A 23,032-nucleotide genomic window follows, 5' to 3' on the forward strand; every position below is an offset into this window, starting at 1 on the left:
TTCATGACTGGGCTTGTTCTGATTGACCTGTTAAAATAATCTTCTGTGCTCATGTCCTTTTATGTATGTTTGGAACATTCCCAGCTTGGAACCTGTAACGTTCAAGCCAAGTTTCTTCAGTTTGAGGATATTCTCAAAAGAGGATTGTTCCCTCCTTTTGATCTGTAAACCTCCTGTCTGAAAGGAGCAGTATCCCTTTAGAGTGGTTGTTAAAAGGGGTTGATGTCTGACCAATGAGCTATATCGTTCTTGAGCAAAACTGCTGCGTGAATGTATTGGAGAGGGTAAATGGCAGGGACTTCTCCAGTGCAACTTGGTTTTTCTTTATCCTCATGTTGACGCACAGTATCTCTTGCTCTCTTAGTTTGAGGGTTAAGGGTACTTTTTGTTGGAGAAATAAGAAGTGGGCTGATGAAGAGAGAATACAACGTAGTAGATTATCATCTCTGGACCTTAATCCTGTTTAGAAACCCTAACTTGACTCTGAAGGGGATACTGTCTCTTTTAACTCTTGCTATAATTCTTTGTATGGAAGGTAGATAACACTAATAACACTGCCTGATTTCTCTGCGTATTATTACATTTAACCCTTTGAGCCCTTGCTGCATATAATTTCAACTAGGCTGCTTTTGTCCCCCCTCTAAATTGAATCTCTCAGCACTAAGGCATCTTGATGTGCAGTCGTTAAGATCATCTGGTTTCGTTGGCAGCAAGAGCTGCGCCTCATTTATGACACTCTCAAAGGGTTAGCAAGGCTTCTGTAGCTACCTGCCTACCCACCTACCTGTAAAGTAGCTCTTCTTGGACATTGAAAATCTTTGTATTTTAATCAGCGCTTTATTATTATTTTTTTGGCTGCTTTTCTGATGTCTTTTTTTCAATTTCGACATTTTCTGTGTGAATGTGCCTTTTCAAACTTGCTTTGGTATATTCCTCTGCAAATACCGATCTGCATGCTTATTCTGATGACTTTTTTCCCAGCTCTTCTGTACCGCTCTCTTTTGTGATCTGTAAGTCTTAACGTTAATAAATAATTCTTTCACACATGTTGAAAGTGTGGGGATGTGTGTAATTTGTACTTTTCCAGGGTTAGACCAAAGAAATACCTGGTCAGTATCAAGTTTAAACCCTCCTGTAGTTAGAGGGCTTTTTCCCTTTTGTTTATTTTGTTTCTTCAGACACCTTTCTCCTAAGAAAGTATTGGTACATTTTAGCCTTTTCCCCTTATAATTCCACTCATATAAATTTTTAACATGGCACTGGATTAAAATATAAGTTAAAACATTTTAAAAGATAAGTGTAAACCTTACTTTACATAATAGAGAGAAATTTTATTCCTTCTAGTGAAGATTTTATTGCTTAGTAAACATCACAGAGCCTGTCTCCACTAGGAATTATACTGTGAAGAGAAGGGGAAGACCTGAGAGCTTAGTGTTGGGGAAAGGGCCGTATCTATTAATAACTCGGTATATATAAATTTAATTTAAAATAAATTATCGAATGGTATTGAGATGAACTTCTGAGCAGAGTAAATGTAAACTGAATTTAGATTGATAATCTCTGTCATGAAAAGTGTTTATTGTTAATACCAGGGAGTCTCCAGGAGTGAATTTGATTTGAGTTTGAAGTTGGGCACTCCGTCCACTAATTGTAGAGCATGTTATCTTTCCAACTTCAGAATGTAGTATGAAGCCACCCTTCGTCTTTTTTAACTTAGTCCATAAAGCAAGGTCTTAACTCTTTTCATTTTTAAGAAAACAATTTTAGAAAGACCCACAAAAGTTAGCTGCAAGAGTAGGCCAAATTTGGAAATTTTTTTCCATTTTAGAGTATAGTAATAGTGAAAAACCTTGGGAAAAGGGAGTTGTTTCCATGGTTTAAATTTTTTTCTTATATTTTGATGCTTTGGTTCTTTGTTCTTTTTTAAAGTTTGAGTCAGAAAGGAAATTAAACCATTGAAGGTGAGGATTTTGAATAGGATTCCTGAGAGATTACTTACAGTATCTGAACTATGCCATTTGAGAAAAAAGAAAAGTTGCATATTGGGATTTAGATTAACACTGAGAAAAGCTGGGTCTGCCATTCAAAATATCGTGTTTTCCAGAGCATAATTCTTTAGAAGGTGAATAATACTTGGTTTGTGAAACCTTGTATAATCATACTATGTTTTAATTATGATGTGTGTTAACTAATTTGGAAGAAAGAGATTTTGGTGTAGCCTCCATCTAGTGATAATTTCAGTTGCCCGTCTTTTAGAATGTTCTGGTGCCAGTCTCATGATGGCTTTGGCTAAGGAATTCCTCTGTCAGTGGAATTATTTAGTGCTATATTGGTCCATCTGGGACTGCTTTATTTTAACTCCTTTCTGCATTTAAGCAGGCTCCAGAAAATGAATATACCTGTACATAAAACGTAATCACATTCACACATTGAGCAATTAATGTTTCCAGAGTAATATTACTTTTTAGAGAGGAAGTTTTGATAATACATATAACAATATAAACTTTCAGTAAAGACTTGAAGGCTGTATTCTGTAAGTTCCAACAAATCAAAAAACACCATTTTGTTTACCCCAGTGCCAAGTAAGGTAAGATGCGGTTAGTGCCTGACTTCACACATCAGTGCCTGAGAAATTATACAAATGTATTTATATTTTACAATCACTCTATTTTTCACATTAAAATCCCTGCTGATTTTTAAAAGTAGCGAATGAACATGAAGGGGATTCTGGCAATATCAAAGAAGCTGGGCTAAATCCTAAAATAACTCAAAGAATCAAAGCAATTTCATATTTAAAGAGCTGTTTCCAGCTTTGTTTTTCCATCGGTTGAATGCTTTTCATAGGTTGTTTTGGAAAATGTTGGCCCATTAGCTATATAGGGTCGTATGCGTAGTGTGGTCTTCTGGGTGCTCCCTTCTTCCTTGCATGGTCACAAGGCCCTGGTTGTAATTGCCATCTTCTGTGCTCACTTGATTTTTTTCTGTGGGATTTTTAATGATGACCATGTCCCACTGTATGTCTTGACACCATTCTGTGGCCTTCCAGCCTCCTCTGGACTGAACATACCCACAGGATTGCCACTTTTCTTTACTGAACTTAAAGCACTGACCCAGAAACCTGCAGGTGCTTACTGATAGCCTGACAACATTTAAACGATAGATGTATATGAGTAAGTACACATGAAGAATGGGAGGTTTCTATGCAGATTAGGAAACCCTGGAAGGCGATTATACAGCCACATTTTATGGCCTGTCATTCTTACACTATGATCACTTTCATTCCTGTTTTGTTCAACAACACCTGTCAGGGTGTTTGATACTTAGAGGACACAGTCAGGCCAGGTTCTGTAGTTAATAGAGAATGTAACTATGATTGACTTCAGAAGGTAGAATAAGGCCAGGAATGGAAAGAAGTTTAAGTATATAAATATTTCATGATGTGCTTTGGTAAAATGGAGTTTGGATTAAATCAGTATTGGAAATTAAAAGCTGTTTATTCCTTAGGCCAATGAACAATTTAATTGCTATATGAAACACTAGGGAACAGTGGAATTTGCACATGTATCTCTTTTCTTTTTCTAAACCCCTCTCTCAAAAGCCAGTAACTCTTAATCAACTGGGCACTTACGCTTACAGCTTTAGAAGAGATCCATGGGAATTGGTATGGCTTCTGTGTCCTGTAGCAGCAGCTCACACTCTTTGTTCCAAGAAATGCCTTGTTTTCACGTACAACATCCGTGCAGAAGGGACGTGAATAGAGGTTATAGAAGAGACTGATAGGGTTACTTGCCAGTGTAAGCAAGGAATCCATGTCTTCATTTGAGACCCATGATGGAAAGCAGATTGTGTAGTTTATTCCTTTGGCCTTAGGAACAGGACATTCCTGATTGCAAACAAATACATGTATTAAAGCACACAATTTGGCGCATTATCTGTGTGCAATTGCAGTTCAACCTAGCACAGCCTAAGAGTTTTCCAGTAGAATCAGAAATACAGCAGTGATTCTCTCTTCCTTTTATTGCATTCATTATTTTCTTTTCCTTTTTCTCTTTCAATTTTCAGAATTCAGCTATCAAATTGAAAACCCACCTGCAGTGATTGCAAAATAAAATGTGGGTTATTCCGTATTATTTTTTCCATCACTCATGTTGTGGCTCTTATAGAATCTTTACGATTTTTAAGACCATCGTACAATAATACATATCGTTTGCTTAGAAAACATAGAACTGTTAACATGGGAAATAAGGAATTTTCTTGGTTTAACCTACCCTCAGTGAGCTGATTTACCACGTTTTTCTAAAACAAAGGTTTACTTAAAAAAAAAAAAAACAGTTAACTAATATTCACCATGCTAGGAAATACAACTGTATTTTTATATTGCTTATAAATGCTAAGGTTTAGGAATACAGTGTTCTCATGTTCCTTATGTAGTGGCAGTACTTCCTTATATGTTCAAATGAATTGCACTTTAGTAAATTGTTTTTTTACACTATATAGCTAGTAAATAAGCAAAAGTAAAATTTTAAAAATCAGCCTTGAGGCTTGACTTTCATATATCCGGTATCATTACTCTTCATTATCTTTTAAAATATAAAATATTTCTTTTTTAGTCTTTCATTTGGTCATTTCTGTGAGTTGTTCCAAAAGGCAAAATGTTATGTTTATCATTCTTAATAAAAGAAACATTTCTTGAAGACCTATAGTGTTATAAAAAATACTTAAAAGGTCTTCAACTAAGGCATTCCCTTATTGCTTATAATGCCTTTTGCCTGATTATATTACAATCATTTCTGGTTTAAAAAAAAAAAAGAAAACTTGTTTTTTCTTGATGCATAATTGTACAAAAGGGTCTTTTTTATTACCATAGCAAGTTAGTTGTAATGTTTGAACAAGAGCTTGACTTTTTATTAAATTTGTCTTTGGCCTCTAGGAAAATTGCTACCCTTTTTAGTAGATGAGATTCCGGGAGTAGTTCACAATACAGCTTCTTCAAAGAGCTTTCTGGTAGGATGTAATAATAAAAAATTCATGTTCTGACACATTCTTCTGAATGTACCCCTTGAAGACTCACTCATCTTGTGTTTAACTGCATCTGCCTCCTGATTGAATTTCACTTCATTTGAGTCAGGGCACCTTCTGATCCCTTTAAATAGTGGGGAAAATAAACACTACAGCCAGAGACTAAGAGGGTGTTCTGCCTAAAGTCTTGTTTCATTCATTCTAAACTGTACATTTTTCACCTGAATCTTTTTTTCCCTCCTGTTTAATAAGCTAAAATTGAAGGGTACCATTTGCACTATAGAATTTTAAAATATACTGCTGTTCTGTGGCAGTTATCTGCTTTTCACTGGTTGGCCTTTCTGTAAATCTCACGTTTTCCATTTTTATTATTGAGTTAGTGCCCTTTTCCTAATAGGGTTGAGAGAGAGAGAGCTATTTGGGGTGCACTGTTAGAGGAGCAGTGTCAGGAATCCCTTCCTTCTCATAAACTATGCAACATTGCTGTATAAGAGAGATGAAGCAGCCCAGTGTTGTTTTACCTGTTGACTGAGTTATGAAAATCTGGGTCACAGAACTTTTGAGCATTTTCCTTTAATCCATGTTTGTGGTTGTCAGAGAGGGGGTCTTGCATTTGGCCTTCTTACCTGGTGTACAATGACCAAAATGAGACCAAACACCTCTCAGCCAGACTGAATGGACAGCACTGCTGGAAAGTTGCTTCTCCACACCAGTGTTACTCAGCCTCAGCTGGTTTTGTTTTATGAAAATGAGCAAGAAATTTTCCCTACTAAGACCACTAAAGTGATGGGTTGACTTTTCATTTTTTCTTTGAAACAATTCTATTTTAGGCCCTAAGGCAGGCAACTAAATATCACATTGAGGCTGGTGGCAACTATGCTGTATAGTAATTGCTGTGTTGCTCACCAGGCCCTGGGCTGGGCCCTTGACACATGTTATCGTTAATGTCATAACACAGCCCTTCCAAGTGCATGGTCTTCTCTTTTTACAGATACGCAAACCGAGGTTAAGAGATGTTAAATAGCTTGCCTAGTGTCACACAAGTGGTAGGTGGCAGAGCTGGGAGTTGAACCCAGGTCTGTCTGAATCAAAAACCTACATTCTTTCTGCTGTTTGTGCCACCTCTTAAGTTATTTAAAGATATATTAAGCATGTAAAATGAGTCTTCTGCCCCAGCATTTCTTTTCTTTTCCTTTTTTTTTTAAATGAGGGGGTTACACATAGTTGAAGGAGAAACAGGAGCCCAAGAGGACCCAGACCTTTGATTCTATTTTTTTAGGGATTAAAGTAGTTTAGACTGATTTTTCTTTCCTCATACTCCATCACAGCAATAGGACGTCCATATTGACCAAAATAACAACTAGGTAAGTAACTGCTCAATTAAAATCTCATATTTGGCCTTGCCTAGACAGAAACTCCTAATAACTGATTAAAAGTTAAATAACATTATTTTTACTTTAGTTTCAGGATATTGTCAACTTTTAATTAGTTTGTCATGTACATTTCATATGGCCATGTTATAAAGGAACATTTTCCAGCAAAATCAAAACGAGAGAGACTTGTTTTAGGCAGGGAATATTGTAAATACATTTTAAAGTTCATAAGTGAACGGACATTTTATTAAATGACCCTATTCTTATATCAAACTGTATATACATTGGTGGATGAACCTCCTATCTTTTCTTAGGAATTGTACTATCCAAAGAAGATGGCTCTTTGTTACTAAATATAAATGCCAACTCAAGGCTAATGTGGGTTTTTCAAGATCAGATTTTACAGCCCAGCTTCTTTAACTTTAGTACAAGCTCTAAATTTAGTTAACTCCAACATCGCATAAAATGAATCAAAAGTGCTAGACATTTTGCTTCTGCAGAGCTTAGGGCATTTTGCCTAAATGGTGAGCTTGCCTCTAATTGTGGGGTCTTATTTCCCTTTCAGATATAGAGGACTTAAAATGTGCTGCTTTTGGAACCTACAGTAGCAATTTTGCAGTGAGCACACTTACGAGCTATGACTGGTCAGACAGGGATGATGCCTCTCAGGGCAGAAAACTCTCTCCATTTGTCCTCTCAGCAGGAAGCAGGGCCTCCTCGGCTGCCTCAGCTCTTCAAAAGAAAGAGACTTCATTTGGCAGTACCGAAAACCTCACCATGACATCTCTCTCCAAAGTCACAACCTTCACAAGCGAAGATGCTCTTCCAGAGACGACCTTTCCGGCTTTCACCAATTTTAAAGATGTGATCCCACAGGCCAGCGAGCAAAAGGAATATAAAAGCGGGGACTACAGGGATTTCACCAGACAGGACCTGCCTGCGGCTGAACGGAGCCAGGAGGCCACGTGCCCAAGCCCAGCCTCCAGCAGCGCTTCTCACGACACCCCCAAAGAATGTGTGGATGACTTCGGAGAGTTTCAAAGTGAAAAGCCCAAAATCAGCAAATTTGACTTTTTAGTGGCCAATTCACAAGGCAAAATGAAATCCAGTGAAGAAATGATCAAAAGTGAGCTGGCAACCTTTGACCTTTCCGTTCAAGGTGAGTGGCTTCCAACATAGATTTTACGTCTTAGTTTCTTCCACTGCAGTGTTAGATGTTCTTTCTTAGAATAAGAAGTTGGTCCCTGGGATAGCAGGAAATAGATTTTCCCATGTTTAAAATCAGGGTCTATGACAGATAGCTATAAAAGAAGGTTTCCCTGAGACTGAACTGAAATTAAACCAGTATCCCTCAGGTAACTGCTTTTGGGGCTAAAAATAAGCATAGCACCCAGTCTGTTGTTCATTTGCTTGTTTGGGGTAGAGGTGTGCCGTGTTAAAAGACAGAGAAATGGTTTGATCCCCTCGTGGGCAGGTTAGTTCTGCTCTTGTTCGCTGGCTATGGACTATATCTTTTCATCCAGAGGCTTCAACGTGGTAGCTGTGGATCTGGATCCAGCCTGCAGACCTGTTTTGATTGACCCACGTGGAAGGTTTTCTAATATGTGAAGCAATTGCAGATACATAGAAATCATGACACTTCACAACCTGGATTTCTAGCTTTTATTTATTCTTTTTTTTTTGTAAGGTTATTTTTTTAAATTAATTTATTTATTTTTGGCTGCGCTGGGTCTTCATTGTGGCTCTCAAGTTGCCGTGCGCAGGCCCTAGAGTGTGAGGGCTTAGTTGCGGCATGTGGGGTCTTAGTTCCCTGACCAGGGATCGAACCCGAGCCCCCTGCATTGGGAGCGTGGAGTCTTAAGCACTGGACCACCAGGGAAGTCCCTGTAGCTTTTCTTGACAAGTTGTAGTATCTGGCAGTACTAGGCCTACATTCCCACCTCTTGACAGTCAGCTGGAGCTGAGTAGCAACATCCCCCTCTGACAGCTGAGGTGTGCTCCCCCCAGTGTCGCAGTCCCCACCACTTCCATCTCCAGCTGACCTTCAGTCATTTACTTTGCTTGCCTGTCCTCTGAAGGCATTTAAGTTTGCTCCTTTTGCTTTAATCGCATCCTGACAGAAGGGCTCGTTGATTTCCATTAGATTGGGAGAGATGGAGGAAGTCGGTACAGATCCCTAACTGATGACTGGAGAAGCAACACACCTCTTATGCACTGGTACTTAGAAGGACCCTTTAGCCCTCCAGACTCCAGTGATTCCGCACTTAGAATTATGGAAGAATTATGATAGATCGGAGAAGCGTAATGGAGAAAATTAAAGGCAAGGAACTCAAGCAAGAGAGAACAGATGAAAGCGTTCGACATGTAGCTTGCCAGACAGGCTGAATGAGGGGTGTGAACGCCTCCTAATGCAAACATCTAAGAAAAGAGGGTCGTGTTAGCAAGGAAGAGCCTCTGCTTGGACTAAGCTGAGTAATCAGAACCTTTGTGCCGTCCACTTCCCCCAGGATCGCACAAGAGGAGTCTGAGCCTTGGTGATAAAGAAATAAGCCGTTCTTCTCCTTCTCCGGCCCTGGAGCAGCCTTTCAGAGACCGCTCCAACACACTGAGCGAGAGGCCCGCCCTGCCCGTCATCCGCGACAAGTACAAAGACCTGACAGGAGAGGTGGAGGTGAGCGGGCTCCTCGTCCGCAGGGGGCTGAGCCCCTGAGGGCCCTGAGAAAAAGCACTTGCAGCTTTCACGTGGGGAACCAGGGGCAGAACGTCACAAAGCACCGGCCGTAAAATACGTAATTACAGTGAGAGACGTAAAATACGTAATTACAGTGAGAGAATGGTGACGTTAGCCCCAGAGGAAAGTACCTCCCAGACGTGGCATCACTGAAAGTAGTCAGTGACCCTAAAACTGGAATTATTCCTGGGACCTCACAGGCAGGCAGGTGTTTCACGGAGTTCTTTTTGAGCACGTAGACTTGATCATCTTAGTGAATGGTGAAGCGTCAAAATAGAGGAGAAAGGGCAGATGTCCTGGGTCCTCTCACTGCTCCTGTTCACAGCACCTCAGTCCCATGCTGCCTTCCTCCTCCAGCCAACACTGTTAGCGCTCCTCCTCCCCTCCCTGGCACACACGTGCACACGCACACCCAGGAAGCCATGGAGCCAGAAGCCGTGGTTTGATATTGGCCCTTGTACTAGACACCTACATGGTGAGTGCCTTTAAAGAAGCTTCCGCTGTTAGTGGAACAAATGAGGCAACATTTACAAAGGGAATCAACGAAGAAGCATTTCCCTCAGATTTACAAGTCGTGTGCTTGGAAGTTACATTTATCAGGAATTAAAAATTGTCACTAGTGGGTTCAAAAGGTAAGTTGCGCTTGGACTAGAGTGATTTTCATAGACAGGAAAGTCTTCAGTACTCTGAATTGACAGAAGTAACAAATAGGATTCCAGGCTTGCTGGTTTGACCCAGTTCTTTTTATAAAATTCACAGGAGAATGAGAGATATGCATATGAATGGCAGCGGTGCCTAGGGAGTGCCCTCGAGGTGAGTCTGTCACTTTCGTGATGTTCACACGTACGGAAATGCCCCTGGTGTACATATCTTGCCTTCTGGGTTCATTCGGATAGACTCGCAGAGCTCCGCCTCGATGGCCTTGCGCAAAGAGAAGCCGTGTGGAAAGTCACACATCTTAAGCGAGGCTTCTTTCCCATCTATGATAGTAGACACAGCTCACTTAACTACCGTGCCCTCTTCTGTCACTGTGTTTAAGACATAACAAAATGATATCATTATCTCCGCCCAAGTTTAAATAATATTTAAGCTAAAGAACCTCTATTTTTCCTCTTTCAAAAAAAATGAGGGATTGGTTCTTCAGTGTCAAAATTAAATTCTCAGATTTGTTTCAGCACAGTCCTCTATATACATCAATCAGTCGTGTGTTTCCACACCTCCTGGCTTTCTGTTGGGTTTTCTACTGATAGTAAATTGATTGTAATGACTTTTCCTGATTACATAAGGTGATGTGATTTCATTTCTTTGTAGGTCATTAAGAAGGCCAACGATACCTTAAATGGAATCAGTAGTAGTTCTGTGTGCACAGAAGTCATTCAGTCAGCTCAAGGCATGGAATACTTATTAGGTATGTGCTTTTATATTTTACTTATCCAAAATCATGACGCTTTGCAGTCTTTTCAGTTGTCCCTATGTTACGTAGCTTAATCTAGATCTCTCAAGCCACATATGACTTCACTAAGTAGCATCTGCATTTGTAGAGAAGACACTTAAGTCCCAGACAGGAACAACTATTTGACTTCGGGTCTCTTTGGCCAGGTTTCCCAGTCCTTGTTATACACAGTGTAAAATTACTGGTTTATCAAAGAGTCTGAACTAGATGAGACATTAAAATTAAATCATTGGTTTAAAAAAGAAACTTAAATCACTGGGTCTCCAATCAGTTCTTACCATGCTGTGTTGAATTCTTCCTTTCTACCTCTCACTGACATCACAGATTCCTTAACTTCTTGGCCACCTTCAGCTATGAGACATGCCAGTCCAACATGAAATCTCAATCCCTGTCCATTTCAGTGGTCCTCTCCTCCCCAAGCTCAGGCTTGTCCCGTGGCCAGAGCCACATGCACTGGACCCTAGTCTTTTTCAGATCTTTACTCAAACGTCACCTTCTAAGTGAGGTCTTCCTGGCCTGTCTTACTCAAAACCGTGTCGCGTCTCCCCACCCTGGCACTTCCCATCTCTTTCCCTGCTTGATTTTCTCCCTAGCCCTGTCACCTTTAATACCTTAAATGCTTTACTTACTGTTCTTATTATCTGTCTCCCTCCACTAGAACGAACCTCCAAGAAGGAAAGGATTTGGGTTTGTTTTGCTCACTGCTGGGTCTTCAGCACCTAGACTAGGGCCAGGCACATAGTGGTCACTCACAAATACTTGCTGCATGAGTAGCTACGAAGGGATGTGAGCTCTTCCTCCTGCCACCTTGCTCTGGTTCCGCTGTCCTGCCCAGACAGGCACAATTCTGCTGCATAAACAGATGTTCACCGGGTATTGGGGTGCCTATCTTTCCTTCTAGTTTTCTAGTGTGGAAGACCATCTGAGAAGCCCCCTCACGTGGCTTAGAGTGGGCTGTGATTCCTGCCCTTCCCCTGGGGGAGGAAGGACAAGCTGTGGTGCTGTACAGAGGCTGAGCATGTACCACTGAAGACCCCCTGGGATTCTTCCAGTCCTCTCTTATAGCGGCTGGTGGAGGGGTTGAGGGTACGTCTGGCAGCTGTCCTTAGAATGTGGAGACCTTGGCACCCTCATCCTTGCTGGAAGAATTCAGCCATAATTCAGCGACCACAGGAAAAGAACCATTCTGTGTCCTGTTAAGTGTATAAAAGATACATGAAGCCACAGACTTTGTAGATCTTTGGGCATTCAGAGGAGTGAGATACTTCTTAATTACAGGCAGACCTCGGAGATATCACGGGTTTGGTTCCAGACCACGGCAATAAAGCATATATCTCAAAAAAGCATATATCTCAATAAAGCGAGTCACGTGAATTTTTTGGTTTCCCAGTGCGTAGAAAAATTATATTTACACTATTACTCTAGTCTGTTAAGTGTGCAATAGCATCATGTCTAAAAAAACAATGTATATACCTTAATTTAAAAATACTTTACTGCTAAAAACTGCTAACCATCATCTGAGTCTTCCGTGAGTCATAATCTTTCTGCTGGTGGGGAGGCTTTTGCCTCCATGTTGATGGCTGTTCACTGATCAGGGTGGTCGCTGAAGGCTGGGAAGGCCGTGGCAATTTCTTAAAATAAGACGACAGTGAGGTTTGCTGCACCAGTAGACTCTTCCTTTCATGAACCATTTCCGTATACTATAAAACGCTGTTTGAAAGCATTTTACCCACCAGAGAACTTCTTTTAGAATTGGAGTCAGTCTTCTCAAAACCTGCTGCTGCTTTATCAACTAAGTTTATGTAATATCCTAAATTCTTTGTTGTCATTTTAACAGTCTTCACCAGGAGTAGATTCCACCACAAGAAACCACTTTCTTTGCTCATCCAAAAGAAGCAATACCTCATGGTTAAGTTTTATCATGAGGTTGTAGCAATTCAGTCACATCTTCAGGCTCTACTTCTAATTCTAATTCCCTTGCTATTCCCACCACATCTGCAGTTACTTCCTCCACTGAAGTCTTGAACCCCTCAAAGTCACCCCTGAGGGTTTGAATCAACTTCTTCCAAATTCCTGTTAATGTTGATATTGTGACCTCTTCCCGTGAATCACACATGTTCTTAATGGCATCTAGAATGATGAATCCTTTCCAGAAGGTTTTCTGTTGACTTTGCCCAGATCCATCAGAGGAGTTACCATCTGTGGCAGCTACAGCCTCACAAAATTTATTTCCTAAAGACTGATACTTGAATGTTGAAATTATTCCTTGATCCATGGGCTGCAGAATGGATGTTCTGTGTTTAGCAGGCATGAAAACATTAATCTTGTTGTAAATCTTTATCAGAGTTCTTGGGTGACCAGGTGCAATGTCACTGAGCAGTCATATTTTGAAAGGAATCTTTTTTTCTGAGCAGTAGGCCTCAACAGTGGGCTTAAAATATTCAGTAAACCGTGTTGTAAACAGATGTGTGTCATCCAGGCTTTATTGTACCATTTATAGAGAGAGCACAGGCAAAGTAGATGTAGCATAATTCTTAACGGCCCTAGGATTTCTGGAATAGTAAATGAGCATTGGCTTCAACTTAAAGTCACCAGCTGCGTTAGCTCTTAACAAGAAAGTCAGCCTGTCCTTGGAGGCTTTGAAGCCAGGCATCGATGTCTCTTCACTAGCTATGAAAGTCCTAGATGGCATCTTCTTCCAATAGAAAGTGGTTTCATCTACACTGAAAATCTGTCGTTTAATGTAGCCACCTGTGTTAATTATCTGAGCTATAGAGCTTCTGGATGACTTGCCGCAGCTTCTTCATCAGCACTTGCTGCTTCACCTGGCACTTTGATGTTATGCAGATGGCTTCTTTCCTTAACCTTCATGAACCAGCCTCTGCTGGCTTCACACTTTTTTCTTCTGCAGCTTCCTCACCTCTCTCAGCCTCCACAGAATTGAAGAGAGTTACGGCCGTGCCCTGGATTAGGTTTTGGCTTAAGGGAATGTTGTGGCTGCTTTGATCTTCTATCCAGACCACTAAAACTTTCTCCATATCAGCCATAAGTCTGTTTTGCTTTCTTATCATTCTTATTTTCACTAGAGTCGCCCTTTTGATTTCTTTCAAGAACTTCTCCTTTGCATTCGAAAGTTGGCTAACTGTCTGCCACAAGAGGCCTAGCTTTTGGCCCATCTTGGCTTTCGACATGCCTTCCTCACTAAGCTTAATCATGTATATTTTCTGATTTGAAGTGAGAGACGTGAGACTCTTCTTTTCATTGAACACTTAGAGGCCATTGTAGGGTTATTAATTGACCTAATTTCAATATTGTTGTGTCTCAGGGAATAGGGAGGCCTGTGGAGGAGATGGACGGGAACAGCAGGTCAGTGAGGCAGTCAGAACACGTGCCACGTGGTTTCTCGTGCCCTAAAACAACTACAGTAGTAACATCAAAGATCCCTGATCACAGATCACCATAGCAAATATGATAATAATGGAAACGCTAGAAATATTGTGAGATTACCAAAATGTGACAGAGATGCAAAGTGAGCAAATGCTGTCAGGAAAACGGTGCTGATAGACTTGCTTGATGCACAGTTGCCACAAACCTTCAATTTGTAAAAAACGTAAATCTAGAAAGCACAACAAAGTGAAGTGCAATAAAGCGAGGTGTGCCTGTGTAGTGATATTGACATTCCGATTCTTTTAAACTGTTAATATTCCTATTTTCAGTGAGTTTAATGGTATTTCCCAAATTCAAACAAATGGACTCATAAAGAAGCCAGAAAAAAAATAGCTAATACTTAGTTAATGCCTAGTGTTCTCAGCCTTTTACAGTATTAACCTGTTTAATCCCTTAATTCAACCATCCTTTGAGGAGGTACTACTATTATCCCAATTTTACAGATGAGGAAACTGAAGCACAGAGAGGTTATGCAACCTGCCTGAGGTTACACAGCTAGTTAAGTGGCAGAGTTGGGACTTGAACCCAAGCAGTGTAGCTCTAGAGTCTGTGCTCTTACCAGTGAGTTTATACTGCAGCATTAGGAGTTGATTGGTCCCAAGGAATAATAAGTTCACATCTGTCCAGATACAGTCCCAGTTTCCACCTAGAATATCAGTCAGCAGTAAGGCTGTTGTATCTTGCTCAACTCTTTCTGTATGCTTCCAGCACCTAACTTTGTCCTCTCTCACCCTGTCAGGTGTTGTTGAGGTGTACAGGGTAACCAAACGTGTGGAGCTGGGGATAAAAGCCACTGCAGTGTGCAGTGAGAAACTCCAGCAGTTGCTGAAGGACATCGATAAAGTATGGAATAACCTGATTGGCTTCATGTCACTCGCCACACTCGCGGTAAGCCCACTAGACAATTTAGCAGTTGCTTTCCTTCTAGAGACCTAAGCTGTAAAGCTGAGTGTATGTTCCTGCGATGGCACTTATTGGAGGATGAAGGTGCCTCCTGTATCAAGTTATGTTAAAGGAAGGAGATAACATTTGTTCCATTAGTTGATTAGTACCAGGTAGGTTTCTGGATAGTTCCCAGGACCGTTGTACCTAAATAAAATGAGAGTGTAGGAAAATGTTCTCTATCTACATCCTTCTTAAGTCCCGTATGTACATGCATGTTTTGCAAAGCACTCGTTTGAGTTTCTCCCTTTGCATTTCTAGTTCTTTCTGTCCCCATTTGTGTCCTTTTAAAAAACCGTACTATGAAAACACTAATTCAGAAAGATACATGCACCCCAATGTTCATAGCAGCACTATTTACAATAGCGAAGACTTGGAAGCAACCTAAATGTCCATCAATAGAGGAATGGATAAAGAAGATGGAATACTACTCAGCAATAAAACAGAATGAAATTTTGCCCTTTGCAGCAACATGGATGGACTTCAAGGGCATTATGCTCAGTGAAATAAGTCAGAGAGAGAAAGACAAATGCTGTATGATATCATTTATATGTGGAATCCAAAAAATAATACAACAAACTAGTGAATATAACAGAAAAGAAGCAGACTCGGGACTTCCCTGGTGGCGCAGTGGTTAAGACTCCACACTCCCAATGCAGGAGGCCTGGGATTTGATCCCTCGTCAGGGAACTAGATCCCACACGCATGCTGCAACTAAGGAGCCCGCCTGCCGCAACTAAGACCCGGCACAACCAAATAAATATTTTTTAAAAAAAGAAGCAGCAGCAGGCTCACAGATACAGAGAACAAACTGAACGAGTGGTTACCAGTGGGGAGAGGGAAGTGGGGAGGGGCGGGGTAGGGGTAGGGGAGTAAAAGGTGCAGCTACTGTGTATAAAATAAGGAAGCTACAAGGATACATTGTACAACGCGGGTAATATAACCAGTATTTTATAATAACTATAAATGGAGTGTAACCTTTTGAAACTGTGAATCACTGTTACATACCTGAAACTAATATATTCTACATCAACTGTACCTCAAAAAAAAATTTTTTTTAAACCTAAGTGAAACAAACAAAAGACGGTATGATACATCTTGTTGCTATCCTGTGGTTCATTTAGCCGGTTTACTTTCTTAGGGTCTTGGATTGTTTTCATGGTTTTCCCGTTATGAATAGTTTTACTCTGAATACCATTAAACAAATGACTGTTTCCCCTTTTGGGATATAGTGTCTCCAAGAGGACTTAAGAGGTCAGAGTGCATGGCTGCACATGTATGCGCCTGCCTGCATATAGCTGTTGTTACATGTGTTATATGGATTTACAGGGAGCTTAGGGGCTAGTTGACAGTGCTATCAGCAATATATAAGTATACATTTCTTTACATTGTATTCTAGCTTTGTCAATTTCTTACTTTAACAAGTGTGTAAACGATTTCATAAAAGTTTTTAAATTTCTTTCATTTCCTGAGGGGCTAGCCAGTGTCTCAAATGATAATTTACTATTTTCATTTCCTTTGTGTATAAACCGATCATCTATCTCTTTTGACCATTTGACCATATAGTCAATGAAATATTGTATTGACCATACATGTTTCGTACTTGTAATAGACTTATTCACACATGTGTGTGTGCTCATAAGATTACATCAGTTATTTTTTTTCTTCTTCTATTTCTTCCCCTTTTTATTTTTTTTAAATTTTTATTATTCATTTATTTATTTGTTTTTGGCCATTTTGGATCTTCGTTGCTGTGCGTGGGCTTTCTCTAGTTGTAGCGAGCGGGGGCCACTCTTTGTTGTGGTGCGCGGGCTTCTCATTGCGGTGGCTTCCCTTGTTGCTGGGCACAGGCTCTATGCGCGCAGGCTTCAGTAGTTGTGTCTCACGGGCTTCAGTAGTTGTGGCTGGTGGGCTCTAGAGCGCAGGCTCAGTAGTTGTGGCGCACGGGCTTAGTTGCTTTGCTGCATGTGGGATCTTCCTGGACCAGGGAATCGAACCCATGTCCCCTGCATTGGCAGGCGGATTCTTGACCACTGCACCACCAGGGAAGTCCTCGTCCCCTTTTTAAAATATTTCATGGGGCAAAACTATTTTATTTTTATATATTCATACTTATTCAGTTTGTCTGTGATAATATCCTTTATTTCACAATTTATCTTCCTTCCACAGCTGGAATAAATATGCTGTTCCATTTTCTTTCTTCTTTTCCTTACACTTTACCATGTGCCCCATCTGAAAGAGCAGCCAGTTCTCATTGCGCTGCACTGATGCTCAGGAGGACTCCCGGCTCTCCCAGCAACCTGTCTTCAAGGGCAAGCACATCCTCTCTCCACTGTTACGTTGCTTCTGGCTTGTACTATTAAGTTCTTAAAGCATTTGAATCATTTCCCAAATCTCTTATTTTGTTCTCTTTGGCCATTTTTCAATTTATAACCTAATTATTTTTTTAAAATACTGTGTGGCCAATACAATAAGAAATGAAGTTATAAATATTTGAAAAGAAGAGATAAAATTATGTTCATTGGGTGATAAGAAATACTTATAGAAAACTGAATTCAAGAGGTTAAATTTAACAAGTTTGGCAAAAATTCATAGCATTCTTTTTTTTTTAAGACTTTTTTTGATGTGGACCATTTTTAAAGTCTTTATTGAATTTGTTACAATATTGCTTCTGTTTTATGTTTGGTTTTTTTGGCCGCAAGGCATATGGGATCTTAGTTCCCCAACCAGGGATCAAACCTGCACCCTCTGCATTGGTAGCACGGGGTCTTAACCACGGGACTGCCAGCGAAGCCCCCTACTGGTTCATTTTTTTATCCACTATCAATTCATTCTGCACACCACTCTCAGATGTCTCTTTCTAAAATGCTAATCTGATTGTGTCATTTATATCCCATTTAAAATCCTGCAGTGACTCTCCGTGGTCTTCGGGGTCAAGTTTAAACTCCTTAGCTCAGTGAGTAAGGTCTTTTCCATCACTTGGGCTGCCCTGGCCTCTCTTTCTCTGTTAGACTGCTTTCCCCTCTGGCCTTTGCGTCATTTGTCCCAGAATTCATTCCAAGAGGCCTTCAGTCTGCATTAGATGCCCTTCCTGTGTGTGTCCATAGCACATATTCTGTCAGGGCACTAACCACGCTTCTTGATAATTGTGTTTGCTTGTTTCTTGCCCACTAGCTTCTCAGCTCCTTAAAAGCAGGACTGTGTCCTTGATTTATTTTTTTAATTGAAGTATAGTAGATTTACAATATTGTGTTAGTTTCAGGTGTATAGCATAGTGATCTGTTTTTTTTTTTGTTTTTTGCAGATTATATTCCACTATAGGTTATTACAAGATATTGAATATAGTTCCCTGTGCTCTACAGTAAATCCTTGTTGCTTATCTATTTTATATGTAGTAGTTTGTATCTGTTAGTCTCATACTCCTAATTTGTCCCTCCGCCTCCCCCCTTCCTTTTGGTGGCCATAAGTTGGTTTTCTATGTCTGTGAGTCTGCTTTTTATGTACATTGATTTGTATTTCTTAGATTAGATTCCACATGTGATACCGTATAGTGTGTGTCCTTTTTTCCTTTGTGTTCTAACACAGCGTTTGGTGGGACTTTGTACCTTTTGTTTTACACTTTTTTGAACTTTCCAGTTTTTTTCAAGCAAGATAAGCATTTTTGTACCTCATTATTTTAATAACTGGTTTAAAATTTTTAATAAATGGATAAGGAAAATAAAAACAAAGGGAAAATGAAACTAGGGAAATAAGTTAAAGCCAGGTATGAAGTGTACAGAAATATGTGCTTTTTTTTTTTTGGCCTTGAGGCATGCAGGATCTTAGCTCCCGATCAGGGATTGAAACCACCCTTGGCAGTGAAAGCCCAGGGTCCTAACCACTGGACCACCAGAGAATTCCCCAAAAATGTGTGCTTTTAAAGTGCTGGCATTTGCTAGTGGTGAGCTGTACCGTTGACCCTTTCTAGGCACTGATGTAAAGAAGACGTGGTCAGTTCCATGATTCACTGTGTTCGTAACATAAAAATAAACCCTCTACTCAGGAAGCATAATTATTCCTTGTACTCAGAAAGAAACTTCTTTTGTGGGTTCTCATAAAGAGGAAACTAACATAATCTCCATTATCTTCAAAAATATCCTTTCAGTAAAGAAAGCAGCAGGTTTCATTGAGTAGTTTCTTAGGAAATCTCTCCGTAGAGATCGAATGGCATATAGCTCCAAGTACAAATTAGTGGAAGTCGTTCCAAACGGGAAAAGAATAGATGAAATGGTAGACGAGAAAAAACGTGTGGCAGCACATACTGACAGTGACCGCAAGTCTTTGCTCTGTAAAGAAAACATATACGTTAGTGAGAACTATACCAGCTTCCAGTAAAATCAGAACAAAAACATGAAGTGATTCATAGAGGAGGCACAGCTAAGCAGTAAACATTAATTCAAATTAAAACAAGATCTCAGTTTTTACCTCCTAATAAACCCAGTGTGGGGTTTGGTTTATTTATTTGAACCCTGATCGTGTTGATATGGTAAAACTGGACTACTTCTTAGGGAATTTATTAGGAATTCATTGATTAGGAAATTGGTACCACCCTGTGGGAAAGGTGTCTGGCGACACGCTTTCCCCTCCACCTGTGAACTCGTTGAGAACAAGGACCAAGACCACATTTTGTTCATTTTCTGTCTGACCAGGCACCGTGTAAATACCCGGTAAGTGCTGAATGAATGAAAGGACTTGAAAACATTCAGAGCGGTTGACTTGGTAATTCCACTTCTCAGAAAACTGCCTAAGGCAAGAGTTCTACATACAAACTCACAAAAAGAAGCAAGTTAAAAGCACAAGTTGTTCTCTGTAAAAGTGAAAAATTGAAAATAACCTGAAAGTCCAAATCTGGAGAATTAGTTGTGTGACTCTTCATACTAGGATGTTAGGCCGCCATTTTTTAAAGAAGCACAAAGTTTGAAATAACACAGAACTATTACTACAGGGCTAGAAAGAAATATGCCAGAATAGTGATAGGGTTGTGTTTGGGTGATAAAACCCTGGTGTTTTTTAAAAATACTTCTAAACTCCAGCTACGCATGAAGTTGGTTGGCCAGTAATGTACGTGGCGTGCCTGTGAGGCTGTGGGGTGGAGAGGGACATGTTACCAGGTGTGTCCCCTTTGCGTCGTTAGCATCACAGTTCATCAGAGCCTCTCGGTCTCACAAAGGTCTCACCTTTAGGAGAAAATCTAGAGATTCTCTCACCTTTAGGAATCTAGAGATCATTGTGGGTCTGGGTCTCTCCTAATTCACCCACCTTCTGCTCCTAACCCTGTGCTGATATGACCACATCAAGCCTAAATATCGGCATCATCATTAGCCAACTTTTACTGGGTGATCACTGTGTGCTAGACCCTATTCATAACTCTTTACATAGATACAATTAATACAACAGTCTTGAGGGTAGATACTGTTATTCTCCCCCTTTCTTACAGTTAAAGAAACCCAGGCACAGAGATATTGGTGAGACCTGGACTCAGTCTGAAAGTCCTAATCCTGCTTTTTCAACCACTATATTCTGCTGCCTCCTTGAAATGGGCAAGTTGGGTGGGTAAAAGCAGAAAGGCAAAAGCCTTTTGGGGAAGGGTGGGTTGTTATTTAGCATCAAGGTTGATGAGATGAAACACCAGGAGTCTATCTGGGCAGCAACTTGATATAAACAGTCAAGTTCTTTTCTGTACACTTTTCCCCCTGTTTATATCCCAGGACTATAGAGTAGCTTAAAAGAGTCCCCCTTACCACTTAGATTTTAAGTTTCTTTGTTCCAGTGACAGTCAGTTTCTTCTTGTAATTAACATTTTGAAAGCTAGACTTCTAGACAAACCCATCTTTTCTGGTGCTATTAGAAAAAGATGGCTGTGGGAATTCCCTGGCGATCCAGTGGTTAGGACTCGACGCTTTCACTGCCGAGGGTCCGGGTTCAATCCCTGGTTGGGGAACTAAGGTGTTATAAGCTGCCTGGCAGGGCCAGAAAAAAAAAGAAAAAGAAAAAGATGGCTGTGATTGCAAAGCATCTTTCTTTGCTGTGAACTCTTAAAGAAAAGGTATCACAAAAGACCAAGTGTGTTAACCAGGTTCGTTATGTATTAGTCCTTTTCAGTTTGGAGCAAAGGATATTTGGGGAGAATCTTGGCCTGGATTACTGCTTTAAGGGAGCTGCTGTCAGTGGGTGAGATGGAAGTCAGTTTCATCCTGGTACATCTTGCTCATGAGAAAGGCTTGCCTTCTTGACTCTGCTTGCCCCTCCAGACCTTTCTTTTCTTTTTTCTTTTTCTGTAAAATATATATACAGTAAAATGAAAAAAATCTTAGTTATACCGCTCAATGGTTTTTACATATGCATACCTCATATAACCCATACCCCTATCAAGATACAGAATAGCCCATCATCCCAGAAGCTTTCCTTATGTTCCTCTGTTGTCATCACCCCACTCAGAGATAAATCATGTTCTGGTTTTTTATACTAAGGATTAGTTTTGTTCAGACCTTTTTAAAGAAGCCATAGAATTTGGTTTTGTGATTTCAAAGGAAGCCTGTTGGGTTTGGTCACACATCTAACTTAGGAGTATTGCCCTCTCACTTACAGTGGTTCTAAATCCCTCCACATGGGAAAATAGGAGGTAAGTGGGAAGAGTGGACAGGCATTCTTGCCCTGTCCTTCAAACTCCCATTAAGAACATCCATTTCTAGCATCCATGTCTAGATGCTAGAGTGATTTTTACCTGACATTTTTTAGGCACCAGGGAAGGGTAGGTATCTGCCGCTAGACAACACAGGAATGCATTGCACGTTGTACATGACCGCCACTGAGTATTTGTTTCTCCAATTACCCATGCTATTCCAGTTATAGTTGCTTTTTTCACCAGGTTAGCTGTGACAGAAAAATAATCATTCTTAGGTATTTTTCCTGATTATACCATGGCATTTCCTCTTGATAACTGGTAGGTCCTCAGTCTATAAAACTTACTTGAACTTCCCACTGCATGAATAGCATACACTCTGCAGAGGAAGTATAAGGTTAAACTTGTCATGAAGAAGACAAGATACTTTAAAAATAGATGTGTAAATGTAAATGACACAAAAACCAACATCTGTGTAATTTAACTCAGTTGCAACAGAGCTATACAAACGCCAAGGACTCTGTATTAGAGGCTCAAAGCAGAGAAATCATCACTAGAGAGAGAGGCATAATTGAGGTTGTATAGGCAGCTTTTAACTTTTTACATCATTACTTCATTTTAAGTAGAATTTAAAGTTATTTATTGAACTTAATTGCCACAGTCAGGGTCTTTGATTCCAATAACACTGATGTAATAGTTACTGTTTCTTTTGCACCTAAAACCTGCTTGGCATTGTGCTGTGTGCTCTCCATTCCTTCTCATGTAGTCCTGGTAACAATCCCACAAGGTCAGTAGTGTAATCCCCATTTTTACAAGGGCAGAAATTGGGGCTCAGAAAAGATGAAACTTGCCTGAAACTTGGAAGTCATTGTCTAAAAATCCATTCTTCTTCTTTCTGTGTTGGTCCCAGCTTCCCATGTATTAAAAAATGACTTGTTTCGGGGCTTCCCTGGTGGCACAGTGGTTGAGAGTCCGCCTGCCGGTGCAGTGGACACAGGTTTGTGCCCCGGTCTGGGAAGATCCCACATGCCGCGGAGCGACTGGGCCCGTGAGCCATGGCCGCTGAGCCTGCGTGTCCGGAGCCTGTGCTCCGCAATAGGAGAGGCCACCACAGTGAGAGGCCCGTGTACCGCAAAAAAAAAAAAAAAAGACTTGTTTCTTCCCACAAAGACTCCATGAAACTATTCCCATCAAAAGGAGGCTGCATTACTTTTCTCCAGTGAAAAAGTTCCAGGATGCAGCTTGGGCTAAGGAAAGCAGAGTACACAGTCTTAACCTCCAAATTGTGGCTCCTTAATATTTCTTTAAGCTGGAAGTGATACTAGCAAAGTTTCACATTTCCCTTTCCCTTTCATGCTCCCTTTATCCATGGACTAAAACTCCCTCTTGTGGCAAAAGCCTATCTC

General features: G+C 40.5%; 1 protein-coding gene across 15 annotated transcripts in view; it reads left to right on the plus strand.

Annotated features, from left to right (window-relative positions):
• Positions 1 to 23,032, plus strand: part of SYNRG (synergin gamma) — a gene marked incomplete at its 5' end in the record, with an annotated part of 86,932 nt that overhangs the window by 53,910 nt on the left and 9,990 nt on the right. For 7 of the 15 annotated variants that reach the window (XM_079725388.1, XM_079725381.1, XM_079725383.1 and 4 more), the window contains 5 exons: positions 7,189 to 7,551; positions 8,900 to 9,063; positions 9,883 to 9,936; positions 10,435 to 10,531; positions 14,763 to 14,911. In XM_079725388.1, coding sequence (XP_079581514.1) covers positions 7,189 to 7,551; positions 8,900 to 9,063; positions 9,883 to 9,936; positions 10,435 to 10,531; positions 14,763 to 14,911 — 827 coding nt within the window. Of the gene's footprint in view, positions 1 to 6,957; positions 7,552 to 8,899; positions 9,064 to 9,882; positions 9,937 to 10,434; positions 10,532 to 14,762; positions 14,912 to 23,032 lie in introns of all 15 variants that reach the window. The other 8 variants (XM_079725392.1, XM_079725380.1, XM_079725387.1 and 5 more) reach the window with 2 other exon arrangements.

Source organism: Hyperoodon ampullatus (genome assembly GCF_949752795.1).
Source record: "Hyperoodon ampullatus genome assembly, chromosome: 19".
Taxonomy (NCBI): domain Eukaryota; kingdom Metazoa; phylum Chordata; class Mammalia; order Artiodactyla; family Ziphiidae; genus Hyperoodon; species Hyperoodon ampullatus.